The 21905-nt window shown below is 41.7% G+C and overlaps 1 protein-coding gene across 1 annotated transcript in view; it reads left to right on the top strand.

Moving 5' to 3' along the window:
- The first annotated feature begins 1427 nt into the window (after nt 1-1427).
- The window catches only part of KCNK2 (potassium two pore domain channel subfamily K member 2), a 76755-nt gene continuing 56277 nt past the window's right edge, over nt 1428-21905 (top strand). The window contains exons 1-3 of the mRNA XM_058020203.1: nt 1428-1778; nt 3502-3812; nt 17437-17554. Coding sequence (XP_057876186.1) covers nt 1778; nt 3502-3812; nt 17437-17554 — 430 coding nt within the window. The 5' untranslated portion in view covers nt 1428-1777. The remainder of the gene's footprint in view (nt 1779-3501; nt 3813-17436; nt 17555-21905) is intronic.

Raw genomic sequence — 21905 nt, 5'->3', positions numbered from 1 at the left:
TTGAGTATTAGGTCTATGTTGATGAAGCCAACCCTGTGACTGAAGATCTGCTTGCAAGGGGCTGTTGGATTGGGCCCAGAGGCTCTCAATACTCGACAAGTGCTCTGATGGTTCCCAGGGATGGGCAGCGATGAGCTACAGCTCGCTCTGAAATAGCAGGGGCAGCTTCCTGCCCTGTGCTGCATCTTCTGGAGACTTGTGGACACGCAGCGTGAGAGTGGTGTGATTGATGTTGCTGAAATGGGAGTCCTGAGGAACTCAATATTACACTCATTTGTATTATGTCACATTGATATGGAGAAGCGTTAAAATAAGTGACTTCTAAAGTGTTTGCTGATGGTGCTGCTGATTTAAGTGGGATTATAGCCCATTAAACACCCGATGTATGACTGTCTTTGGCCATTTTACAGATACAGCCTCTGGCTTTAAATGCTTGAGACTTATACCCATTTGTTACGGTGAGTAATTTTTTTAGACTTTTTAGAGAGTGGCTGTGGGAGCAGTTTTTGGTTTCTCTCGGTAAATCCTTTTCTAGGATTTGTCTTCATGCTCTTCACCTCAGTGTGAACAACTGACCCATGGATAGTGTCACAGGTGACAGATGACTGGGAAATAGGGGAGTTAGCCCACGGCAAAGATAGCAAGGATAATTTCAGGCTTTTTAGTGGCAGAAAGCACAGTTGAAGCAGCATTTCTGATGTATCTATCAGACAGAAATGGAAGAAGGCGGTGCGCAGGCGGCGCGTGCGATAGGAGAGCAGCTAGCATCCCTGCCTCCCAGATCCCACCTAGTTAACTCCTTGCAGCAGCACACCCGGGCTGCCGAGCACCGGGTTAAAGTCAGGCCGAGCCGGGGAGGACGGAACCGCCTGGCCCTTCAGCCCCGCGCCGTTCCCCGGCGAGGGCCGAGGTGTCCCCGCTTGTCCCCCATCTCCTGCTAATTCGGTGACATTTCGGACAGTTCAAAAGTTCACGGGGAGTCTCGAGCGAGGCGACCGGGTTGTGGGGCCGGAGCGGGGACCGCCGGCAGGTCCAGCCTCGCCGGCGGGGTTGGCCGGTGCCTTCTCCTCCTCCCTCTGTCCCTCCCCTCTCCTCGCTTGTTTCCAGGCGAGACCTTGCTCTCCTGGAGAGAAGAGCAGGTACCGCTCTGCCTCCCCCGGCTCCCCTTCCACCTTCCCGCGGGCGCCCAGCAGCATCTGCCCAGCGGGCGGCGGGCGCGGAGGGGGCGCAGCCCCGGCGGGCCGGGAGCGGCGCGGAGCTGCTGCCCCCCCGCCGGCGGGGGGCGCGGAAGGGGCGCGGAAGGGCGGGGGGGGCGAGCAGCGGTGCGGCTGCTCCTCGCCCCACAAAAGGCACCGCGGGGCTCGGGCTGCTCCGCACGCCCGGCGCACCGGAGCGCGCACGGACACGCACACACACACACACACACACGGGCGCTCAGGCACACACGGACACACGGACACACTCGCACGCACTCGCACACACGGAGCGCCGCGATGTGCGATGCGCGATGCGCGACGTGAGGCACCTCGCACGCCGCGGGGCCGGGGAGAGCCGGCGGGATCCGCGTTGCCAGCCCGCCCGCCCCTGCCGCTCCCTCTCCTCCAGACCCATCCATCAGCCTCTTCCTATCGGTCTGCTCCTGCCTTTCTTTTCTTTTCCTTTTTTTTTTTTTTAATTCTTTTTTTTTTTTTTGAATTTGCTCTAACTGTATCTATCCAAGCATAGAAAAAATGCCTGCTCGTGGAGCGAGGAGAGGGCACCGGGTCGGTAAATAAGAAGTGAGTACGAGCACAATGGCGTGCCTCCCCGCTCCCAGCCCTGCGGATGCTGCATGCGCCCCTGCTTCCCCCGCACCGGACACCGGGATGCTCCCCGCGGCGGCCCGGGGCTCCTTTGTACCTTGCCTGGCTCCTCTCCCCTCCCTTCCCGGCCCCGCTCCCGCCGCGCCCCGGCTCCGCCGCCGGCCGCCTCGCCCCCGCGCCGCTCCCCGCGGCGGAGCATCCCAGCTGGCGGCAGCTCCGCGGGGGCTACCGGGGCTGCACCCCGCGGGGGCGGCGGCGGCCCCGGCGCGTTGCACCGGCCGCGGGGCGGGGGCGGCGGAGCGGCGGTGCCGGTGCCCGCTCCTTTGTTCGCCGCCGGCGGCCGCGGCGGGTCGGTGCTGCTCCGGGCGGGCTCGGCGGCCCCGGCCGCGCCGAGAGCGCTCCCCGGCACCGGCCCTGGGGATCGGGAGGGCTCGGGGGCTGCCGCAGGAGAGGAGGCGGCGGTGGGAAAGGGGCTCCCCCGGCAAGGTGCGGGACGGGGGGGCCGTGCCCGAGCCGCCGGTGCCCGTGGGGCGGGGGCCGGAGCCGTGGGAGGCGTGACCGCGGCGCGCCTGGAGCGCCCGGCGCCCACCCCGCGCGATGCCAGGGGTGCCCCGGGTCCCCGCCCGGCCCCCCGGGGCTGCCGCGCTGCCCCTGAGCCCTTCTCCCGGAGCAGCGGCGTGTGCCCGAGCCCGGCGGGTTCCCGGGCGGCGACTCTGCCAAGTACCACCGCCTTCCCTGCAGGGACGCATCCCATCTCCGCCGTCCTGTGGGAGACTTTCCTCTCGATTTAGATCTGAGCTTTTCCCACCAGCGGGTGGAAGAGCTGTCGTGGTCATTTAAAACGTACTGGTCATTCAAAACAATTTAAATATAGCTTGTGTGGTTACTGCCGTGACCATCTTCCTGCAGGAGACCTTTATCTGGACTTGATGTGGAGGATTTTTTTTTTAGTGCCCATGTAGTTACTGGTAGTCACATGAGTTATCCAAGTACTTGATTAACACACTCAGCCACTCTTTTCCTAACCCGGTGGGGTTTTTGTAGCTGTAAATAGAAGTACCTGCTGTAACAAATGCACGACTCTTCCAGTAAGCACACATGTGTTGTGTCGCTGTTTTCTGAAAGGTGTAATCAATAAACAATTAGCCTGTTAAGACCAGTATGATGAGCAATGTCTTATTTTTACGATTGTGTCTGGGGAGTTTAGAAGTGATCACACAGCTGTTCTCCGAGAGCATTTGTTGGAGCATAGGATAAAATAGCTGAAGGAGTTGAGGTTTTGTATTTTCCTGATACTTCTGTAGTGCTGAGGTAGAACACAGCTGGAAGGCTGCTCAGCAGTGCTTGAGAGAACAGTGGACATAAAAAATCTCTGCAGCAAAATACTACCTTAGAGTAATTTAATGAAATGCAAGGATGTAGGGGAAGTATGCTTTTGGAAACTATTCCATATCATACGGTGACAGATGTAGAAAATGTTCCAAATGTGCTTATACATGTAGGATGGACACTACTACTCAGAGCAACACATCTGAGTAAGATTTGAGTTGTAAGGTGTTATGGGATTAAGAGAAAGATGAAGCAGTTTAAGAATTCCATTTAGAAGCAACAGAATTTGTGTAATCTCTTGACAAGAGGTTTAGTTAGTGAAATCTGAGTGGCACTGTGAACATTAACTTTCTTTTTCTATTTTTGCCAGTGGCGGCACCTGACTTGCTGGATCCCAAATCGGCCACTCAGAACTCCAAACCAAGATTATCATTTTCCACCAAGCCTACCGTGCTCGCTTCACGGGAGGAAAACGATTCAGCCATTAATGTTATGAAATGGAAGACAGTCTCAACAATTTTTCTGGTGGTAGTCGTGTATTTAATAATTGGAGCAACAGTATTTAAAGCCCTGGAGCAGCCTCATGAGACCTCCCAGAGAACCACCATTGTGATTCAGAAGCAGACGTTTGTATCTCAGCATTCCTGTGTGAATGCAACAGAGCTTGATGAACTGATTCAGGTAATCCATACCAAACCCCTCATCACCTTGCCTTAGAGGAACAAATGATGCATGGCAGTGCTGCAGTGTTAAGGGGCAAACCTCTATTGGCAGGGCTCTGTATTGGCCGAGCGATGTAAAAAGTGTTAGACCAGAAGCTGAGCATTTGCATTTTCATGCAAAGCATCATGGTTGAAAAGCTATTGCTATTTTTAAGTCCAGTATGCTTGGTAGAGGGCCTTTTCACTGAAGCCTCCCATTATGCTAATTAAATGATTATTCATCAGCAATATATATAATTAATAGTTCACAAAGGAATTGGTATATTGATTGTGCTTTACAAGTTCTGTCAATATTTGAAGTGCCTAATTCTGAGGAAGAAGCTACACCATCCATTGCCTTAAAGAACTCCTAATTTACTGTGATTTTATCAAGCTAGCGTTCCTTCCAGCTGTATGTTTCTTTATATTGATTTTGTTTTAAGTACAGGAAAGCACCATGGACTTCCTACTTTGATCTTAAATCTCAATTTTCTCTGCTTCTTAAAGGCACATCCACAAATGATGTACATTGGTTTGTTCCTATTAACATGACTTTACCCTTGCAGGTCCCCTGCCTCAGAACCATGGTAGATACTTATTTGCAGTAGCACAGAACTAGATCTGGAGCCCCATAAATCCCCTTCCAACTTAACTCCCATGTTCTTAGGAATATCCAGTGGCACTAGAGGGAATAGCAGAGGGCTGCCAAATCACATCAGTTCTGGGCATGGGACAACGAAATGGGAGACTCGAGTGAACAGTCAAGAGTTGGCAAGGATTGACTCCTTCCTTAGCAGTGGCCATGGGGCTATCTGACTCTACAGAGCCCTAGATGGGACAGGGAGAGCAGGAGAGGATGTTGGGCACCCAGACTATGGCGAGCAGGAACTCTGGATCATGCCAGATGCATGGGCAGAAAAAAATTCTGGAAGTGTTGTTTGTCAGCAGATACGGCTGGGAGTTTAGAAGCTGGTTTTACCTCTCCAGACCAATCTGCATTGAGCATTAGCATGGACACGTTTTCTTTTTTCAGTTTTAAATATAGAGTTCTGATGTGCTGAGTTATTTTTATGGTACACTACTTCTGAATTTTAAAGGTAAGCTGGGAAAATGTCTTGTATTTTGTGATTTCTCCCCTACCTTGTTGCTAAAACATATTCCAAAACTGCTACCCTTAAAATGCCTGTCAGACAGCTCCTCTCTCCACGAGTCCAACGAGGCATGCCTGAGGAGATGCTGCTGATAGTGATTTAGATGCTGTGTAATAACTGTGTTCCAGTGGTTTGACCAGCAGAATGTGAGATAATCTTTCAGGGAAATACACAAGCACATTCTGATGAAAAATAACTCTTGTAGCTACTATAAATATCCTCCTATGAAATTTTTAGGTCAGATACTGTACTTGTGAAGATAAAAAAAGAAATTTTGAAGCAATATTATCTTACATCATCTGTGAGATGGACCTTAAGGCAAAAACTGTTGAAGTTTGCTCTGGAGTACTTAGATATTTTAGCATTTATGATTCTCTGCCCAGAAGCACAGATTGATAATAAAAAACCACTTCATCAGCATTCAACTTCCATTTGATGTTCTGTGTAAAATAAATGAGTTTCAGTACAATCATCAGAGAACAGATAACCATATCAGCATCAGCTTCCATCTCCACTAATGATCTTGCCACAACCAGAAAAACACAGGTGTGTGAAGCATGGGGAGGTGACACAGCCTCCCACAGCACATGGATGAGAGAGAATTGTGGAAAGAGTTTGCTCTGCTTGCTGGTGGGGTAAATGGAAAACTTAATTTGCCCTTGATCCCCTCTGCTTCTCTGTAAAGAGCACCATGATGTGGAGGTAGGAATGGGCTGTTCCACTCCTTCCACAGGAGCAGAGCTGGGGCACAGGGAGCATCTTTGGGTGCCTTGCTTTATGCAAAGTGTGAGTCAATGACATCAAGTCAATAACATTACGGGTTGGGAAATTTTGCGTTCCCAAAGTAAAATGAAAAAGCAATGGTAAAAGAGAGTCTCAAATTCATTTTTCCAGGTCTAGGCTACTATCTTACTCACTGGGCTTATATTTCTTCCCTAGTTGCCACTTTGCCACAAAAACTAAATTAGTGAAATACATTTTGTCTCCCTGGGATTGTGCCTGACTGCTATTACAATATAATGCAGTGTTTCTTCAGATTTTGTTGGATGTCTGTATGAATAAAAACAAATAGTGCGTGCAAGGAAAAAGTAAATGTTATTTAAGAATTCACTGAAAGCTATAAAACTGAAAATTAATATGTACTAGAGTAGAAGGGAGCTGGAATGATTAGTTTGTGTGAAGAAAATTACAGAGCTTATAGACTGTAATGTCTTCTTTAATCAAGAATTTACTTTGAGTCGAACTATAATGAAATTAATTGCAACTTTTCTTTTTGAACTTTGCGTTCTGGGAATCCAGATACTGTTTTGGCTCTTTCATGCTAGTCATTGCTGAAGTCGTACCAAGCTTTTTCAATCTTCACAAACTTCTGCTCGCAATATGTGGTAGCTCATTCAGGTGAGCACCTCAGAGACCCTAGTTGGAGACAACAAATTCAGCTAAAAAAAAAAACCAAAAAAACAAACACAAGTGGAATGACAGTCCAGTTTCCAGCACCCAGGAGCTGTGGAGTTTCCAGGACCTTGGCTAAAATCTTCCTTTTGTCACAAAGCTGTTTAAAACAGTGTTGTGTGTTTCTATATATACATATAGGATAGGGATTTTTCCCTTCCTGTTTACCCAACCTTATTTTATCTCACCAATCCCCAGAACCTGTCCTGCTACAACAGTATATACTGTTGCCAACTCTTCAGCAGGCACAGGTTTATTCCCTGGGTTTTGAATTCCTGAAACTTTGTATTGTCACATTGATTGTGTGGCTCCTCTGGGTGTACTAGGTGAGAATTATACTTTTACAGACATCATATATTTTATATAGATGTAAAATATGGGGCAACAGAGAGCTGCTATGCAGCCTAGAAAATGTGCAAAGGTATTGGAATAGAGCGCTTTGAGGATGGCAGTGGGGTAAATTCAGCTGCCTCAGAAAAAGGACCTGTGTTTTCCTCATAACTTTTCAGCCCCATCCAGCAGCTTTATTCCTGTGCTGACAAAAAAACCCCCCAAAAAACCGCATGATCTTTATGACTTCTTCTGTCTCAGACTTCCATGGTCCAGCATTGCAAATCTTTCAGTCTAAAGCACTTCAGTTGTTGCCTCACTGTCACAGAATATACCTGAAATAAACAACAGCAATGCATGACCTTGAGAGGTATATCCAGGTACATAACGTGATATTTTGTGAGCACTTCCATTTAGTACCATATTAAAAATGTGCACAAGTCATGCACAGCATATCTGTACACCCAAGAGACCAGTTTTTCCAGGCAATTCCAGCTCCTTTTGCTGTAGCCTGAAGCCAGCATTAACAACAGCATTAAGTGGATCACTGGATGCTGTCCCCAGTGGTGCTGAGGTGGGCAGTGCACAGCACTCAGGGGTGGTATATCTAAATTTACAACTAGAGAAATACCCCAGGAGGGAGGCTTGTAAAAGTACAAACACTACCTGGATGAGTAATGAGAATACAACAGAGCAGCAAGCTGTGCATGGTTTGATGTTAGACTTCACTTTTAAAAAGTTGCAGTTCGAAGGTCTTGCAAGGATCTCATTTGGTAACAGATGAGAAAGCATTGGATTGGTTATTTGTGATATCTAATATATTATAAAACAGCAGAAAGGAATGTGGCCAGGTTCTTTCCTACTTTTTCTTCTTTTGGAGAAGAGTTCTCTACAATTCATCATGAATGGTGATTTGGTTTCTCTGTCTGTGCCTGCTCTCAACTTGGCCCTGCCGTGCAATGCAAAGTGACTGTCAGGTGACAGAATAAAAGAGTAAATGTAGTTTAGACTGTGTGGATTTAATGAATGTGTGATGAAGTATATAAACCTGATCTTCATTTACACTAAGGATTTTTTATGTCAATTTTTCTCTCTCCACTGAGCTTTTTGTTGATAGAAGCTGATAGAAACCTGGGAGTAATCCAGCTATACACACAAATAACAATAAGCATTAAAGAATGAAATAATTCTCTAACTGGAGCTCTTGTATCTAATTATTTCAATCTAATTCTGTTTTTCTTTAGTTTGTTGACTGTTTCCTATAGCAAGCTTGCCACTAAGCATTTAAAATGTTAGAGAAATCCTCCAAACTCAGATGCACAAAATGTAATGCCAATAACTTTGAAAAAATTCCTGCTATGTTTATGGACCTGTGAATGGTAGCAAATGGTAAAGACACCTTAGGTTATGTTCTGGTGGCACTCATGTCCTCATGCAGTGCTGTGCAGCCATGAGACACTTGTGTCTTCCTTCATGGCATCTCCTGGGGTTGTCTCTGGGAACAGGTGAGCCTGACTGAATTTGATGCTCAGCAATGTCACAAAATTGTCATTACTGTAATTTCATACACCTCATTCTTTCTAGAGGATCCCAAATATCCTATGGAGGAAATAAGGTGCATGAAAAAACAGTCAATTTGCTTTCTCCTTGCCCAGAACTCATGTTGTGCCTAGGACATAGGGATGTGGCCAATATTTTGTGTTGTGGGATGTCTTGGCAACTAGAAGCAACTGTTTGTCCCCCTGCCAAAGAAAAAGATTATTAGGAAAAAAAAAGAGAAGAACTTTTTATGTAAATACCACCTAATTATATAATACTCAGTAGTTATTTGTTCACATTGACCTTTTTAAACCAAAATGGAAAAAAAAAATTCCTTTTAATATCCAAGCAAGTTGGATATTCTTTTAATATCCAAGCAAGTTGTTTAATGCATTATAAAAAATAAAAATAAGAAAAATTTTAGTTCTATTATTTTATATAACTAAAATGTCCCAGCAAGCTGGTGTGAATTATTATAATTATTTTAGTGAGTTAATTCTGAAAATTAATAAAGTGTTTTCAAGTAAAGGTACAATGGAACATAAGTTAAGAATAGAATATCGTTAATTTCCTGTTCCTTTAGCAGAAATATCCTTCAAATATATTTATTCTGAAACCCTAACAAGTGGAAAAAATAGTCTTACACTAAAAAGCACAATCTTTTAATGTGTTCCAAGTGCTATGTGTGGTAATTCTTGTCTTTATAAAACCTTCATTTTGAAATCTGAACAAGTTTGCAGAGTGCTGCACCAAGCTGTCTCAGCAGTAATACTTTTGTAGAGTTTTAAATCCAGCCCCTTTCAGAGCATGTGGCTTCTTCTGAAAACTGAATGCCCACAAAAATGTGCTTGCATTTAAAATAAACAAACACACCAAAAGAATAAGTGAGCCACCAGGATGAGCTGAACTGACGTGGATCCCACAATCTGATCTCCCTGGGTTCTGTGCAGACTTGTGGCTGGCATGGGGAGAGCAGCCCTCTGTGCAGGGATCCAGAGTTGTGTGCCATTCCTGTTTTCATCTCACATTTGTGTCAGCTGCACTGCCCCTTTTCTTTCCATTCATCTCTTAGATTATGAATGAGACCAAGAGTGGGGTTTTTTAAAAAAATCTCCCTTGAGGACAAATGCTTTTTTTTCCTCTTTATCTCTCTTGAGGGAAGCCTGACATAATTATGAATGACATGGGAGCAGTGTTTTTTTCTTCAAACTGGCATCACCAGAAAGCCATCATGGCTTCTTCTGGGATTAATTTCTTGTAAAAATATTTTACTTTAAAGTGTGCATTTGCTGCGTTTCCATTTTTATAGCTGAAGGTAGGTAACTACATTAAGTTGCACCTCCATCAATAACTGATTCTGTCTCTTTCACAGGCTTCTTTACAATTTGCCATGTAGCCACAAGAAAATTATATTTGCCTGAAAACAGTTTTTCAGGTATATATTTAATTTCAGTCAGATAAGCTCTTTGATCCCTGATTATATAGAAAACTGCTAAAATAAAGAAGTGTAAATCCTTTTTCTTCAAGTGATTGTAGGGTATTTGAGTATGCTGTATAATTTTTTAAGATAGGAAAACACAGAGATGCAAAGATCTCGTTTTCAGACAAATACTACATTTCCTTAGACAAGATTAACATTTATTAACTAAATCTATTAAGCTTGAAACAAATTTTGTTAATTCTTTTAATCGCAGCATTTGTAGATGTTTTCAGTCCTGTGAGCTGTAGCTTACAAGTACTCTAAGCAGGAACTTTTGAGATAATTTGAATGTATCAGTTTAAACCCTAAATATTCTTAGTCTCTCCTTTTGCAATTCCTTCTAGACTCTCCAAAAGAAAGCAGAAACTATCCCCTGTCATGATCCTAGCCTGGAAGCAGCACTTATGCTCTGTAAAACTTAAAGCCTTGAAAAGACAGATAGACCAGCATAGAAGAAATTGAGGCTGCATTCTATTTTATTTATTTATCTGAGGATCCAAAACAAGATTGCATCAGTTTTTTTAATGTGCCATCTGCATTTCAGTTATGAAGCTAATGAAAAATTGCAAATATCAGTAGCAGAGCTGCCTGTTGATGTTTTCAAAGCAATGAAAGAAGAAATGAAGGACTTGCAAAGCAGTTAAAACACGGGGCACAGGAGCTGTAGTTTGAGTTATTGTGCATGTGTCTGTCCTTGGTAAGATGTCTGCCCATCAGAGCACTTGGGCTTTATGTAGTCCGAGTGTCCTGGCAGTCCTAACTTGTACAGTAACATCCTGTGTCTCTTTTTCTCTTGCTGTGTCTGTGTCTCCTTTCTGCTTCACTCTGTCAGAAATAAATGTTCAAATGCACTTTGAACCCCTCCCCTTTCAGTTCTACCTGAATCTCCAGAGCAGAGAAATATTTATTAAATGAAAGATTTCTGTGAAAGACCTTTGACCACACCCTTAGCCAGACCTGTGCTTCACACAGACACCCACCTGCTGTGGCTGGGTGTGGATGTGTTGCAGCAGCCCCTGGACTGTGTGCACTCCTTGCTTCGCCTCCTGCTCTTCTCCCTCTTTTGGTTCTGTACTCAACTTCTGGAAGGAGGGATTTTGTTTTGGCCAAACTTTCTCTTACCTGGGAGCATTTTCTCCAGGGACAGGACAGCTCCCTAAGCCAAAAGGATTTTTTATAGTGGTTTTTATCCTTCGCAAGCATTATTTGGGAGGAGAATAACAAATAAATTCTAACTGCCCTTGTCACTTTGTTCAAGCAGATTGGTCTCAAACTTTTATTGCTGTTTCCGGTGTTGAGACCCGTAAAGATTCCATTTCCTTCAGATGAACAGTTTTATGGACCCAGAACTTAGCTTAGCCTGATTGCATCTGAATGCCAGCTTTTGTCTTAGAAAGGGTGGCAGATATGACTCATTAGTAAGTCAGTTCTGCAGAACAGCTGTTTGCATAATTCTTCCAGTCTGTAATATCTAGGAGCAAAGAAAAACCTTCTTCTCTGAACGTGCATGTGTAGATACATGCATATATATGTGTATGTACACAAAGAGAACTTATACACATAGAAACCCATGGGGTTTGTGATGCATATTTATAATAGAAATGTTGTTCATTATGTTTCTGCATGTTTTTAGTTTAAGTAGCTGTGAAAGAGTGAAAAGAATCCTTCAGTACTTCAGTATGTGGGGTACTAAGTCCCCAGTGTAGAACACACTCATATGTTATACAAACTGAAAAGAAAAACAAGAAGTCACAGAATTATAATACAAATATTATTGCAATCTCTTTCAACATCAAGGCCCAAAACCATGTGTTTTGAGGCTGAAGAGTTGTTTGTTAAGTGTTAAAAGCATCCTGGTGTGCCTTTGAACTGAGAACTAGGATTTCCATGGCTTGTAAACCAAAGCTGAAATAAAAACACAGGACTTGTGCAGTAGCTGGGCCATATGAGGTGCATCTTTACACTGTAAAGGGAGAGTGCCCTTGTCAAATGGAAGCAGAACTATAGCAGTGAAGGAAGAAATCCAGGCTGAGAAATGGTTTTCAGAAACTTTGAGGCACATCTGACTTTTTTGACACCACTTGTCAAATGGCTGCCAGGAAGCACAAGCTAACTCCTGACAAGCTGGGTAATGAAAAAAAGCACACTCTGGATCTCATCAGAAGCATAATTTGAGGTGATTCTATTTTAATCTTAAGTAGGAGAGCTGAGAGTAATGAACTGTTGTGTTACATCATTTCATATAAGTGAAGTGACTGGAAGATGGTACAAAAACATGTATTCAGAGCCTGGTGTGGAACAAGGAGATGAGCATTGGAGTGACTGGTTTGACACATACTTATTTCTGCCTGATTTCCATGTGAGACAACAGTTGACTACCAGAGGCCAGCCTTCATACTTTATAAACTCTCCCTGTTTTCCTGTGTCTCTGCATCCACTTAGTGGATGTGGCTCTCTGGCCAGCAGGCTGCCTTTTCTCAGTCAATGCCATTGACTCCTTGCAGGGTCAGAGCACCAGAAGATGAAATCCCTGACCTAGAATTGTCTTCTGTTCTCAGAAAATGACTGTGCTGTTCAAAAGATTGCTTTATCTCTTGTTTTGACAGAAGAAAAGCCACAGTATTCTATGTCTTAATCTGCAAAGTAAAGTTCAGCATGGCCTCTACAGAGAGATGCCTGCATGACCACAGGAATAACACAAAGCTGCAGAATGAATTTATTAGAAAGTGTTTCTAAATTATATAGGAAATGAAATGCTGACATTGAATTAAAATGTGATTTGTGTTCTCATGCTCCTTTTCCCCGTGTTCTGATTTCAAGCAAAAAATGCGTGGTGTGAAAATAATGTTAATGTGCTTTTGGAGCTCTGCTCATGCCTGGCCTGTCCACTCTGGGCTCAATCATCTCTGCCTCTTTTCTCTGATACTCTGCTAAAGCTTTTTCCCAAAAGTGGCTGCAAAGCCAGCTAGCTGTGATGTGTGGGTGTAGTGCAAGTGAGGACTTGGTCTCAGACACACTTCATGCCTATCCTAAGATACAGTACAGGGGAAGCCTAAGAATTCACCTAACTCAAAAATGGGAATTTTCTAAAATTTTAAAATGTGTCAAAATTTTATCTCGACTCTCTTCACTATCAAGAAAAAGGGCCTGTTTTTTTTTTCACCATTATAAAGATAATTAAAGAAGAAAAACACATTACTGTGAGTGTAACTTATATACTGTAATTTTAGAAAACATTGTGCATAGAGGCCTTGATTGGGTGCCATGGGCTGGGTGACCCACCCTCTGCTCAGTCCTCACTCACCCCATATGAAACAAGTACTAGACAAAGACTCTGGAAGATTGTAAGACAAGTGAAATAGTCTGCATAATTTATGAATTTAATCTGTCCACATTCCTGTTCTAATGCTGACCAATTCTGTAGTGTTGAAACAAGACTGATTTTTAAAACCATTTATTTTGTATATGGAAAAAATACTAGAAAAATTGCCACTGAGGAGGTCAGTTAACTTTAATAATGGAAAATAATTTTTAGAAATCAAGAAGTTCCCATGTTAAAATCACACAAAGTGTTTAAAGGCTGCAGCACATCATAACTGTACAGATTATAGAGTTTCCATGATTCTGCTTTTGGATTCAAAATGCACAGAGTTACTGTCACTAGTATTTCAGTTTGGAGAAACCAAAGGTATCAAGAAATTAGGGATGGAGGGAGAGAAGGAAGGAAAGGAAGGAAAGGAAGGAAAGGAAGGAAAGGAAGGAAAGGAAGGAAAGGAAGGAAAGGAAGGAAGGAAGGAAAGGAAGGAAAGGAAGGAAGGAAGGAAAGGAAGGAAAGGAAGGAAAGGAAGGAAAGGAAGGAAAGGAAGGAAAGGAAGGAAGGAAGGAAAGGAAGGAAAGGAAGGAAGGAAGGAAGGAAGGAAGGAAGGAAGGAAGGAAGGAAGGAAGGAAGGAAGGAAGGAAGGAAGGAAGGAAGGAAGGAAGGAAGGAAGGAAGGAAGGAAGGAAGGAAGGAAGGAAGGAAGGAAGGAAGGAAGGAAGGAAGGAAGGAAGGAAGGAAGGAAGGAAGGAAGGAAGGAAGGAAGGAAGGAAGGAAGGAAGGAAGGAAGGAAGGAAGGAAGGAAGGAAGGAAGGAAGGAAGGAAGGAAGTCAAATTCATGACAAGTGAAGTTTGCAGTAGTAGTAAGACATCAGTCAACAAATAGGCTGAAGGACCATAAGTTAAGGTGGCAAACAGCTCTGACAGTGAATAACAAGCCTGTTATTTGAAGGCTAAGGCTGAGATCCTGTCCCTTAGTGAAGTTAGTGGAGCCCAGGTTTTCATTCAGGGCTAGAGAAGTGCTAATATCCAATCCCCCGGGTAGGTTTGTGTGGTGGACATGTCACAAAGATGCTGCCCTGAAATTATTGCCCTGAAATGCAAAAGTGTTAGGAGTTATGCAATATATTATTTTCTTCTTAAATTTTTCTTGGGAATAGTCTTAGATGATGACCTTCTTATGATTGCTGACCAGACTAGTAAGAAGTCATCCTCTGATCCGAAGAACTGAAAATGCAGCCATCCTTCCTGAAAAAGCTGCAGGCAACATTCAAGACTTTATGAGACAGCAGTGTTGACCTCAGCAGACCAGTAACCTTGCCCACCTCTTGCCCCTGTTAGTCAGGAACATTCTCACAGATGACTCTGAAGGAATGAAATGCAGCAGCTTTGTTGGTATCTAGTCTAGCTTCTCCAAGCATGGTCACAGCCCAGAAGAAAGCATAACGTGTGTTTGGAAACAACAGCTCAGGGATGATGAAGGCATCATCTGGCCCTTTATGACTAAAACTATGCTGAAAACAATCGACAAATTTACAAATGTGAATCAGTAAATGTACAAAGAAAGTCAATGAGAAATACTGGCAGTTAAAAAAAAACCTATTTAAAAACTTATATATATAATTTTATTCTTAAATTGTATATGATGTACAACAGGTTTGTTTAAATAGGTGAATATATTATTTAATAAAAAAGAGTGTTCAGTTTGGAAAGAAAGAGGAAGCTGAGTGGTCTGTAAGATCATTAATTTCTTGAAGGAGACAGATCAGAAGTTGCTTTTCAAGTGTTCCTCATAACATAAGAACTTAAAAAATTATTTTGAAGTACATGCAAACTCTCAAAAGGGAAATATGCTTTAAATGATCCACAAGTAATTTGAAGATCTTACTGCCACAGAACGACTTGGCTCCGAAAAATCAAGTGAGCTCCAAAAGTAATTAGATAAATAAATGGCAAAGCAATTCACCCAAGCCAATCTGAACACCACGATGCAGATGCAGCCTCCTACTCAGAAAGTCCCTAAAAGTGTGCATAGTCAGAACTTAGGAGGCTGTATGAAAAGGAAGCATCTCTGAAAGCAGCCCTGATTATTTTTCTGATTAGCAGTTGGATAAAATCAGAGACATAATAATAGTGGCTAATTGTCTTTTGTAGGCATCTGTTGTGCCTTGGGCACTTTTGGGTTAAGCTGTATTTTTTTTTTTCCAGGAAAAATGTAGGTGTGGTAGATGAAGTCAGGAAATGCATAGCTGTAGTGGGTTGTTGAGCAGTTTAGATTGGAACACCTTTCATATAAAAGGCCTTGAGGTACATATGGCTTCAAAAATGTGCAGTGATGGTAAAAGCCCTGAATTTTACAAATCCATTTTACATCTGGATTTGTATAAAACTTGGTCTTGCTGGACTGTCTGAACAGGTGCATTGCTCGGGGAGCACCTTCATCCAGTACAAGAAACGGTAATGAAACAAGAATGGTTCCAAAATTGACATTGATCCAGTGCTATATGATAGAATGTTCTCACTGGAGAGTGCTCCCATGTGCAGGTACCAGGATTTGTGATGGCAGCTCTTAGTGCCCTGAAATGTAACAGCACTCAGTGAGCCCTGTGCAGCACAGCACACTGATTCACTCTTCCTTGTAAATCAAAGGAATAGCTGTGTTGTGTAAATTATAAAATCAATTTTCACATGCCTCTTAGTCTGGTGTGTCCCATCCCACATGGATGGAAACACCTGTCAGTGTCAGTGCTGCTGCATTTGCTCCTGCCAAGCTGGACATCATGCACTAATGTGGAAGATTTATCCTTCCAACACAAAGGAGAATTAAACTCTCATCCCCCTCACTTTCCCCATGCTTACTCCTTCCTCAGTAGGATTGAAAATTCCACTTCTTTGATGTCTGTCTCTCTGTTATTTAAAAAAGAAAAGTTTAAAAAAAGAAGTTAAAAGTTTGTGTAGGGTACCCCAGCTGGTTTTCTGTTGACAACCCTGGATGGTGGAAATGGTTTAGGTTTGGCAGGAGGATCCCTGTGGCTGCAGAGGTGCAGCAGTGGGATCAGAATGGTTCCTTTTGTGCATCTGAGCTTTGAAAGGGGCAAACTGGAAATGTTGGATTTAAGTCCCATAATAAAAAATAGATATCCTAGTTAATCCCACATTGTTACTTCATCATCTCTGTCCAGATCAAGTGACTTCTGTGGACAGTTGAGTAACAGAAGGGTTTTAATTTCCAAATAATCAATGTATTTTGGAAGTGAAAAAATTCTTACTACTGTACAACACTGTTCCTCTGCAACAGACTGCCTGAAGGGAAGATGGCTCTGGTCTTTCCTATCACTGAATATATTTATGTACCTAATTATTGTTGTACGTCTTGCCAAGCAGGAACTACTAGTCAGTTGAAATGCTCATTTTCACTTTGTGATATTGCTTCCTCTGTTTTTCTTTTGTTAGGCACCAATTATCACAAGTATCATAATTAGAAATAAATCCTGTTTTAAAGTTTGAGAATAAAATGAAAACTTATACTTTTAAAAATATTTATCACAATTTTAAAAATACTTTTTCTTTAACTCAAATACCAGTGTATATCTGCAATTGTGATACAACAAAACAGGAATATATTTTGTAATAAGAATTCACAGTAGTTGAAACTGCTGAAAGAAAAAAAGGCCAATTTCTTGAGACTATGGATGTCACTAGTGGCAAGCTCGTTGATTTTATTAGTTGGACTGAATTTTTCAAGAACATTTCTGAAATATATAGTTGCATAGAGATACATGTTTGAATTTGACTGAATTTTTGCTGCTATAGTGAAAGTTGTATAATTGTATGTATGATTGCTTTAATTATTGAAATGTCTGTTTTATAAGAGTGTTTCATTCTTTGGAATTAATTTGATACAGAACAATGCATGGGCATTTTTTCTTGGTGTTTAAAATGACTGTTTTTAAGAAGTCCATTTGCTTGCCTAACACAGCACAGGAACATTGTGGGAATCTCATTATAAGTTTTGTCTAATGCATGTTTTCTTCACCAAATAGTTACAGCAGTAAAAATAATTGTGTTTGTCTTCTAACTAAGATAGAAATATCACAGATTTTTCATTCTCCCCAATGGTCTGGACTTTACAGCTCTTCTGAATTGCCTGGGGTGGTTGCTGAAGAATGAATTGTAGCCTGATGGAGTGAAAAAGCTCGAGTAAAGCAACACAGATCCTTTTCTGGTTTAGTGCGTGCATCAAATAAATTATTTAATCAATTTATTGTTTAATATATATATATATATATGAATACAATTGTTTCATGAATATTGACAAAATCTTTTTAAACTTGCAGCAAGTAGTGGCAGCAATAAATGCAGGAATCATACCTTTAGGAAACACATCTGCTCAGAACAGTCACTGGGACTTGGGAAGTTCCTTCTTCTTTGCTGGCACTGTTATTACCACCATAGGTAGGACACAGCTTATTATCTTTTTATATTCAATGAGCTGAAACTCTTGATTTCCAGTGTGTGCATATATCTGTTAATGGTAAATCTTCCAAATCTTCTGTCTTAAGTAGAGAGTTATTTTCTAGCTGCAGGGGCAGAAATAATAGCTGTCTGTAAAGGAGCCCTAGCTGAGTGATTTTTCTGTAGGAAAAAAATGTTGCTGTACATTTCTCTCAAGTAACTGGAAGAGGTTGTGGAAATATTTTCTGGGGAAAATTTGGTCAACTGTACAGTCACAAGTGTTAAATAGGGCATGATTTAAAGCACATGTGCATTAAACCATGACTGAGATGTATGGAATTAAAAGCCTGTATTCTCCCATTTGATGTTTTTACTTTATGTAAATTCTGAAAGAGTCACTGTCCCTCTGAGCAGGTGTAAAAAGAAACAGTGTTTGGTATTTAAGTTTCTTCCCTTTGACTATTGTACACATGGTATGGAGTTAAAAAAATTAATGCAGCTCATAGCTCACAAAAGGGTATTCACAAAGAGATGGAAATTTGGAGATGAAATCATGAGAAAAAAATCGAGAGTAATATATAAGGAGTTGTAGCATCTTCACAATAATTATCCCTACATAATATTTATATGCATATTGTGGTGGAAGAGGATGTTCTTTTCAAGTGTTGTCTGCACCTTTTTTCTTTCTTTATGTAGAAGTGCATAAATACCATATTTTTTGTGTGTTTGAGTATAAACATGTCTATATTTATTTGTATGAATATTGTGCCTATGTGATATTTTTCCACATCTAGAGTAACTGAAACACAGGTTTAGTGAAACCAGAGAAATTCTTACCTCCTTGATTTGCAGCAAACTTGCTGATTTTATAGTAACGCCTCCTCATGCTGATAAAAACCCTCAAGTATTGAAAAATCTAATTAAATAAAGATTATAACCAAAAAGAGCAAGAACTTTGAAAGGACAGGTTTGTGATCAGTCTTATGTTATCCTCTTTGGGCAGAACTAAACTTTATGTTGTGAGCATCCCTGGTCCTATAGAAAATGCAGAATAGTTGTTTCACTTCCTAACAAGGATAAAAGTTAACATATGAAAGGTGTTCAAGGAATTAAAAGTTCAAAAATTATTTTAAAGCAGTGGGACATTTTGTCTCACCATCTTTTTTTCTAAGTAAAAGTAAGGATTTTATAAATCAAAATGTTTTCTGATTTAATTTACTGACCTGATTCTACCAAACCATGTGTAAGTCCAACTTGGAAGAGAGCAGAGATCTGCAAAGGCATCCAGGCCTGTGATCCACTGTTCCCAAGAGGAAAGATATCCCAATAGGAAATACATTTGAAAATTAATATTTCAGGTAGTTTCTGCAGACCAGAGTTGACAGAAGCAGGTCAAACTGGGCAACAGTAAATATTTGTTTCAAGTTTTGTGATAGCAGCCTGAGAAAAAGAAATGGGGAGAAAAAAGTCTCCCATAAAATATTTTGGCTTTGGAGTGTCTGGGTTTCTTTCATCATGGACCCTTTCTGGTGGGAAGCTCCCAGCCAATCAAGGTACTTTTGAGCTTTTCTCAGGATCCAAGGGAAGCAGGATTATATGGAAGCTGCAGTGTATTGGTGTTGTCTTTATGCTGTGACCTACCTCACCCCTGGCTCCCAGGGCTCGTGGTGTGACAGGAGGTGGTGCTGGGGTGGAAAGCACTTGGAAAAGTGAATGACCTGGGAAAAGGGTGGTGAGCAGAACAGCTGGGTGTGCTTTCCCTTCATCTTTGGGTTATTTTGTGCCAGCAAGTGATTTTGTGTTCAGAACAGTACCTTTGAGTATATGAGTAACTTTTTGAAAATGAAGGCATTCCTTCCAGCTAGAAGGCATATGGTAATAATAACTTGATTTCTCAAGAGAATCAAAATGTGGTTTATGAGCATCTCCAGAGAGCTGCCATAGGTTTCAGACAAACACTACAGATATTCTCTGTGGACAAAGACAGGTCTATGTAGATTCATAGAATAACTTTACAGAAATAATTTGTGAAAGACATTTGATAAGTATGAATAAAGTTTGTAAATATTACATCCTTTAGTCTGTATACCTTAAGAAGTACTTGCAGATGAGAAAAAGGATTACTAGCATTTAGAGACAATGATGGCTTTCCAGCAGGTTCTGTTGCAGCAGATTTTGTAGCTTTCCACACCACGTATTACTATTAATTTTACCATATCACTTAGCCCACACTCTTCCTGGTGATATGTAAGAATCTAAGACATTCAAATGGAACCAGTAGTCTATGAATAGAATTTCTCAAACCTTCCTTTAATGAAAGCAAAGCCTTTCCTTACTGGCAGTAGCACTTGCATCCCACAAATATTTGGTTTCTGGGGAGAGGATAATAAATAAAGCCTTTAGCATCTGCCTAAGCAATAAATAACTGCTTTGCAGTTACTGCTCTTGTTGTATCCCTGTAGTGAGCACTGATGTGAAAAATATTGGCTATCTGTGGCTGCTGGAGCAGACTAGAACCATCTTCTGGATCTGCTGTAGGTTTCTAAAAGGTTCCATTATGTCTCTAGAGTTCCAAAGCCAGCTCACACAAACAGAGGCAACACTTCAGAAAACGTGGCTTAGTATTTATGTAGCATTTTTTGAAATCTGTTATAATCCTTCATGCAACTCAGTAAATGTTACAGTGCCTAATACAAAATTAGCAAAATGAGGTTGAATAGAATATGATGTGATACTGCTACTAGATCTTTTCCAAAAAGTGGATTTAGTTGACAGTCTTAATCAAACAGTTTCACAAGGCTTTCTTTAGAACAGGTCCTTGGTTTTAGCTTTGCATTTACTACTGTGATGCATCACAGAACTTGTTTCAGGAAGCATTATAGCTTTGGCTGGCTTAGTTGGGTGTTTTTGCTTGTGAATATGTTTCCAGAACAAATATACCTCATCTCAACAAAGAGATGTGAAATTGCATGATTATTAGTCTGTGCATATGGAATGGTTTCAGACAGTCTCTTAGAGGGAAAAGGGTAACAGAGGTAAATAGGAATATGAAATTATCTATGAAAAATATTGTTGCATTGTTCCCTGGGATACTGTGCATGCTGCAAAGTACAAAAGAACCTCTTTTTGTCTACCTGAAAATGTCATTATCCAGTCAGTCCTTCTCCAAGACCACATGACCAAAGAAAAGAAAAAAGAGGGTTGAGGAGAAAAGCAAGAAAAATGGTAACTTAATCATAAAGCTGGAGATAGTGCTGAGGAGGAAGGGAAAATAACCTGTATGCCTTTTTTTTTCCTTGCCTGTCTTTTTGTTCTGAGTTCATTGCTGGTAGTGTGCATGGTTTGTAACCTCTGGTTCATTTCCTTCAATAGGTAGCTGAACTTAGAAATGGACATACAGACACAACCTGTACACACCCCAATTTTCCCCAGATTTATGTTTAGGGGTGAGGAAAGTTTTATATTGCAGCAGAGTAAAAAAACCAGACCTGTCATTTTGAAGCTTGAGACTGTTTTTTCATTTTACTGTGTCCAGTAAAATGAAAAAACTAAGAAGACTTGTCAAGGCCTTGAGTTCAGCAACTTGTTTTCCCAAATGTCTGGTGTCTCAGCACGTAAAAAATGCAGTGTCCTCTGTAATACAAGAAACTTCATTGTGAGAACCTCTGCTAGCCTGCTATGGATCTTCATCTAAAAGAGCTGCATTATTTCCACTCTTATTCCAGACAGCCTTATTCCAGTCATGAGTTTTTCTGCAAGGTAGGCATATGGGAAGAGTGTTCATTCAGGCTCCTGGAAGCTGGAGTGCCTTGGATGGCAGCTGAGAGCGCGGTGGCAGTGCCAGCAGCCTCGCTGGTAGCTGTGGTTTGCCGGAGTGCATCCTTCCAAACCGAGCTCCTTTAGTACCTGAGCACTCGAGGATGCATCACAGTCCCATGGATGGCCAAATCCAACTGTTGCCAAAAACTGCCTCCAACAAATCCAAAAAGGAAGAGCACATCATTTCTTCTTGTCCTTTTCAAATGTCCTGGCAACTTTCGTTGCCACCAGCCCTTGACTTTTGAACCCAACATCTCGTGTTCCCTGGAAACTGAACCTCTTGAGAAGTTTACTTATGACTAATGTCTTTAATTTTGGGTCATGAAGTTAGCTATGGGAATATGGGCTTTTGGGGTCCAAAAGTGTAAGAACCATTATAAAAACCAATACCAGAAAAACCCCCGAAAAACCCCACCAAACCAAAAAACAAACAAACCAAAACAAACCACAAAAAGAAATAGAAAAAGAAAATAAATTTGTAAATATTTGCATTTTAGGGAACTGATGTGAATAGCAAGCAGCTAAGATACTG

The sequence above is a fragment of the Melospiza georgiana genome, chromosome 3 (assembly GCF_028018845.1).
Source record: "Melospiza georgiana isolate bMelGeo1 chromosome 3, bMelGeo1.pri, whole genome shotgun sequence".
Taxonomy (NCBI): domain Eukaryota; kingdom Metazoa; phylum Chordata; class Aves; order Passeriformes; family Passerellidae; genus Melospiza; species Melospiza georgiana.
The sequence above is the reverse complement of the archived record's forward strand: the minus strand, read 5'-3'. Positions and strand labels throughout refer to the sequence as shown.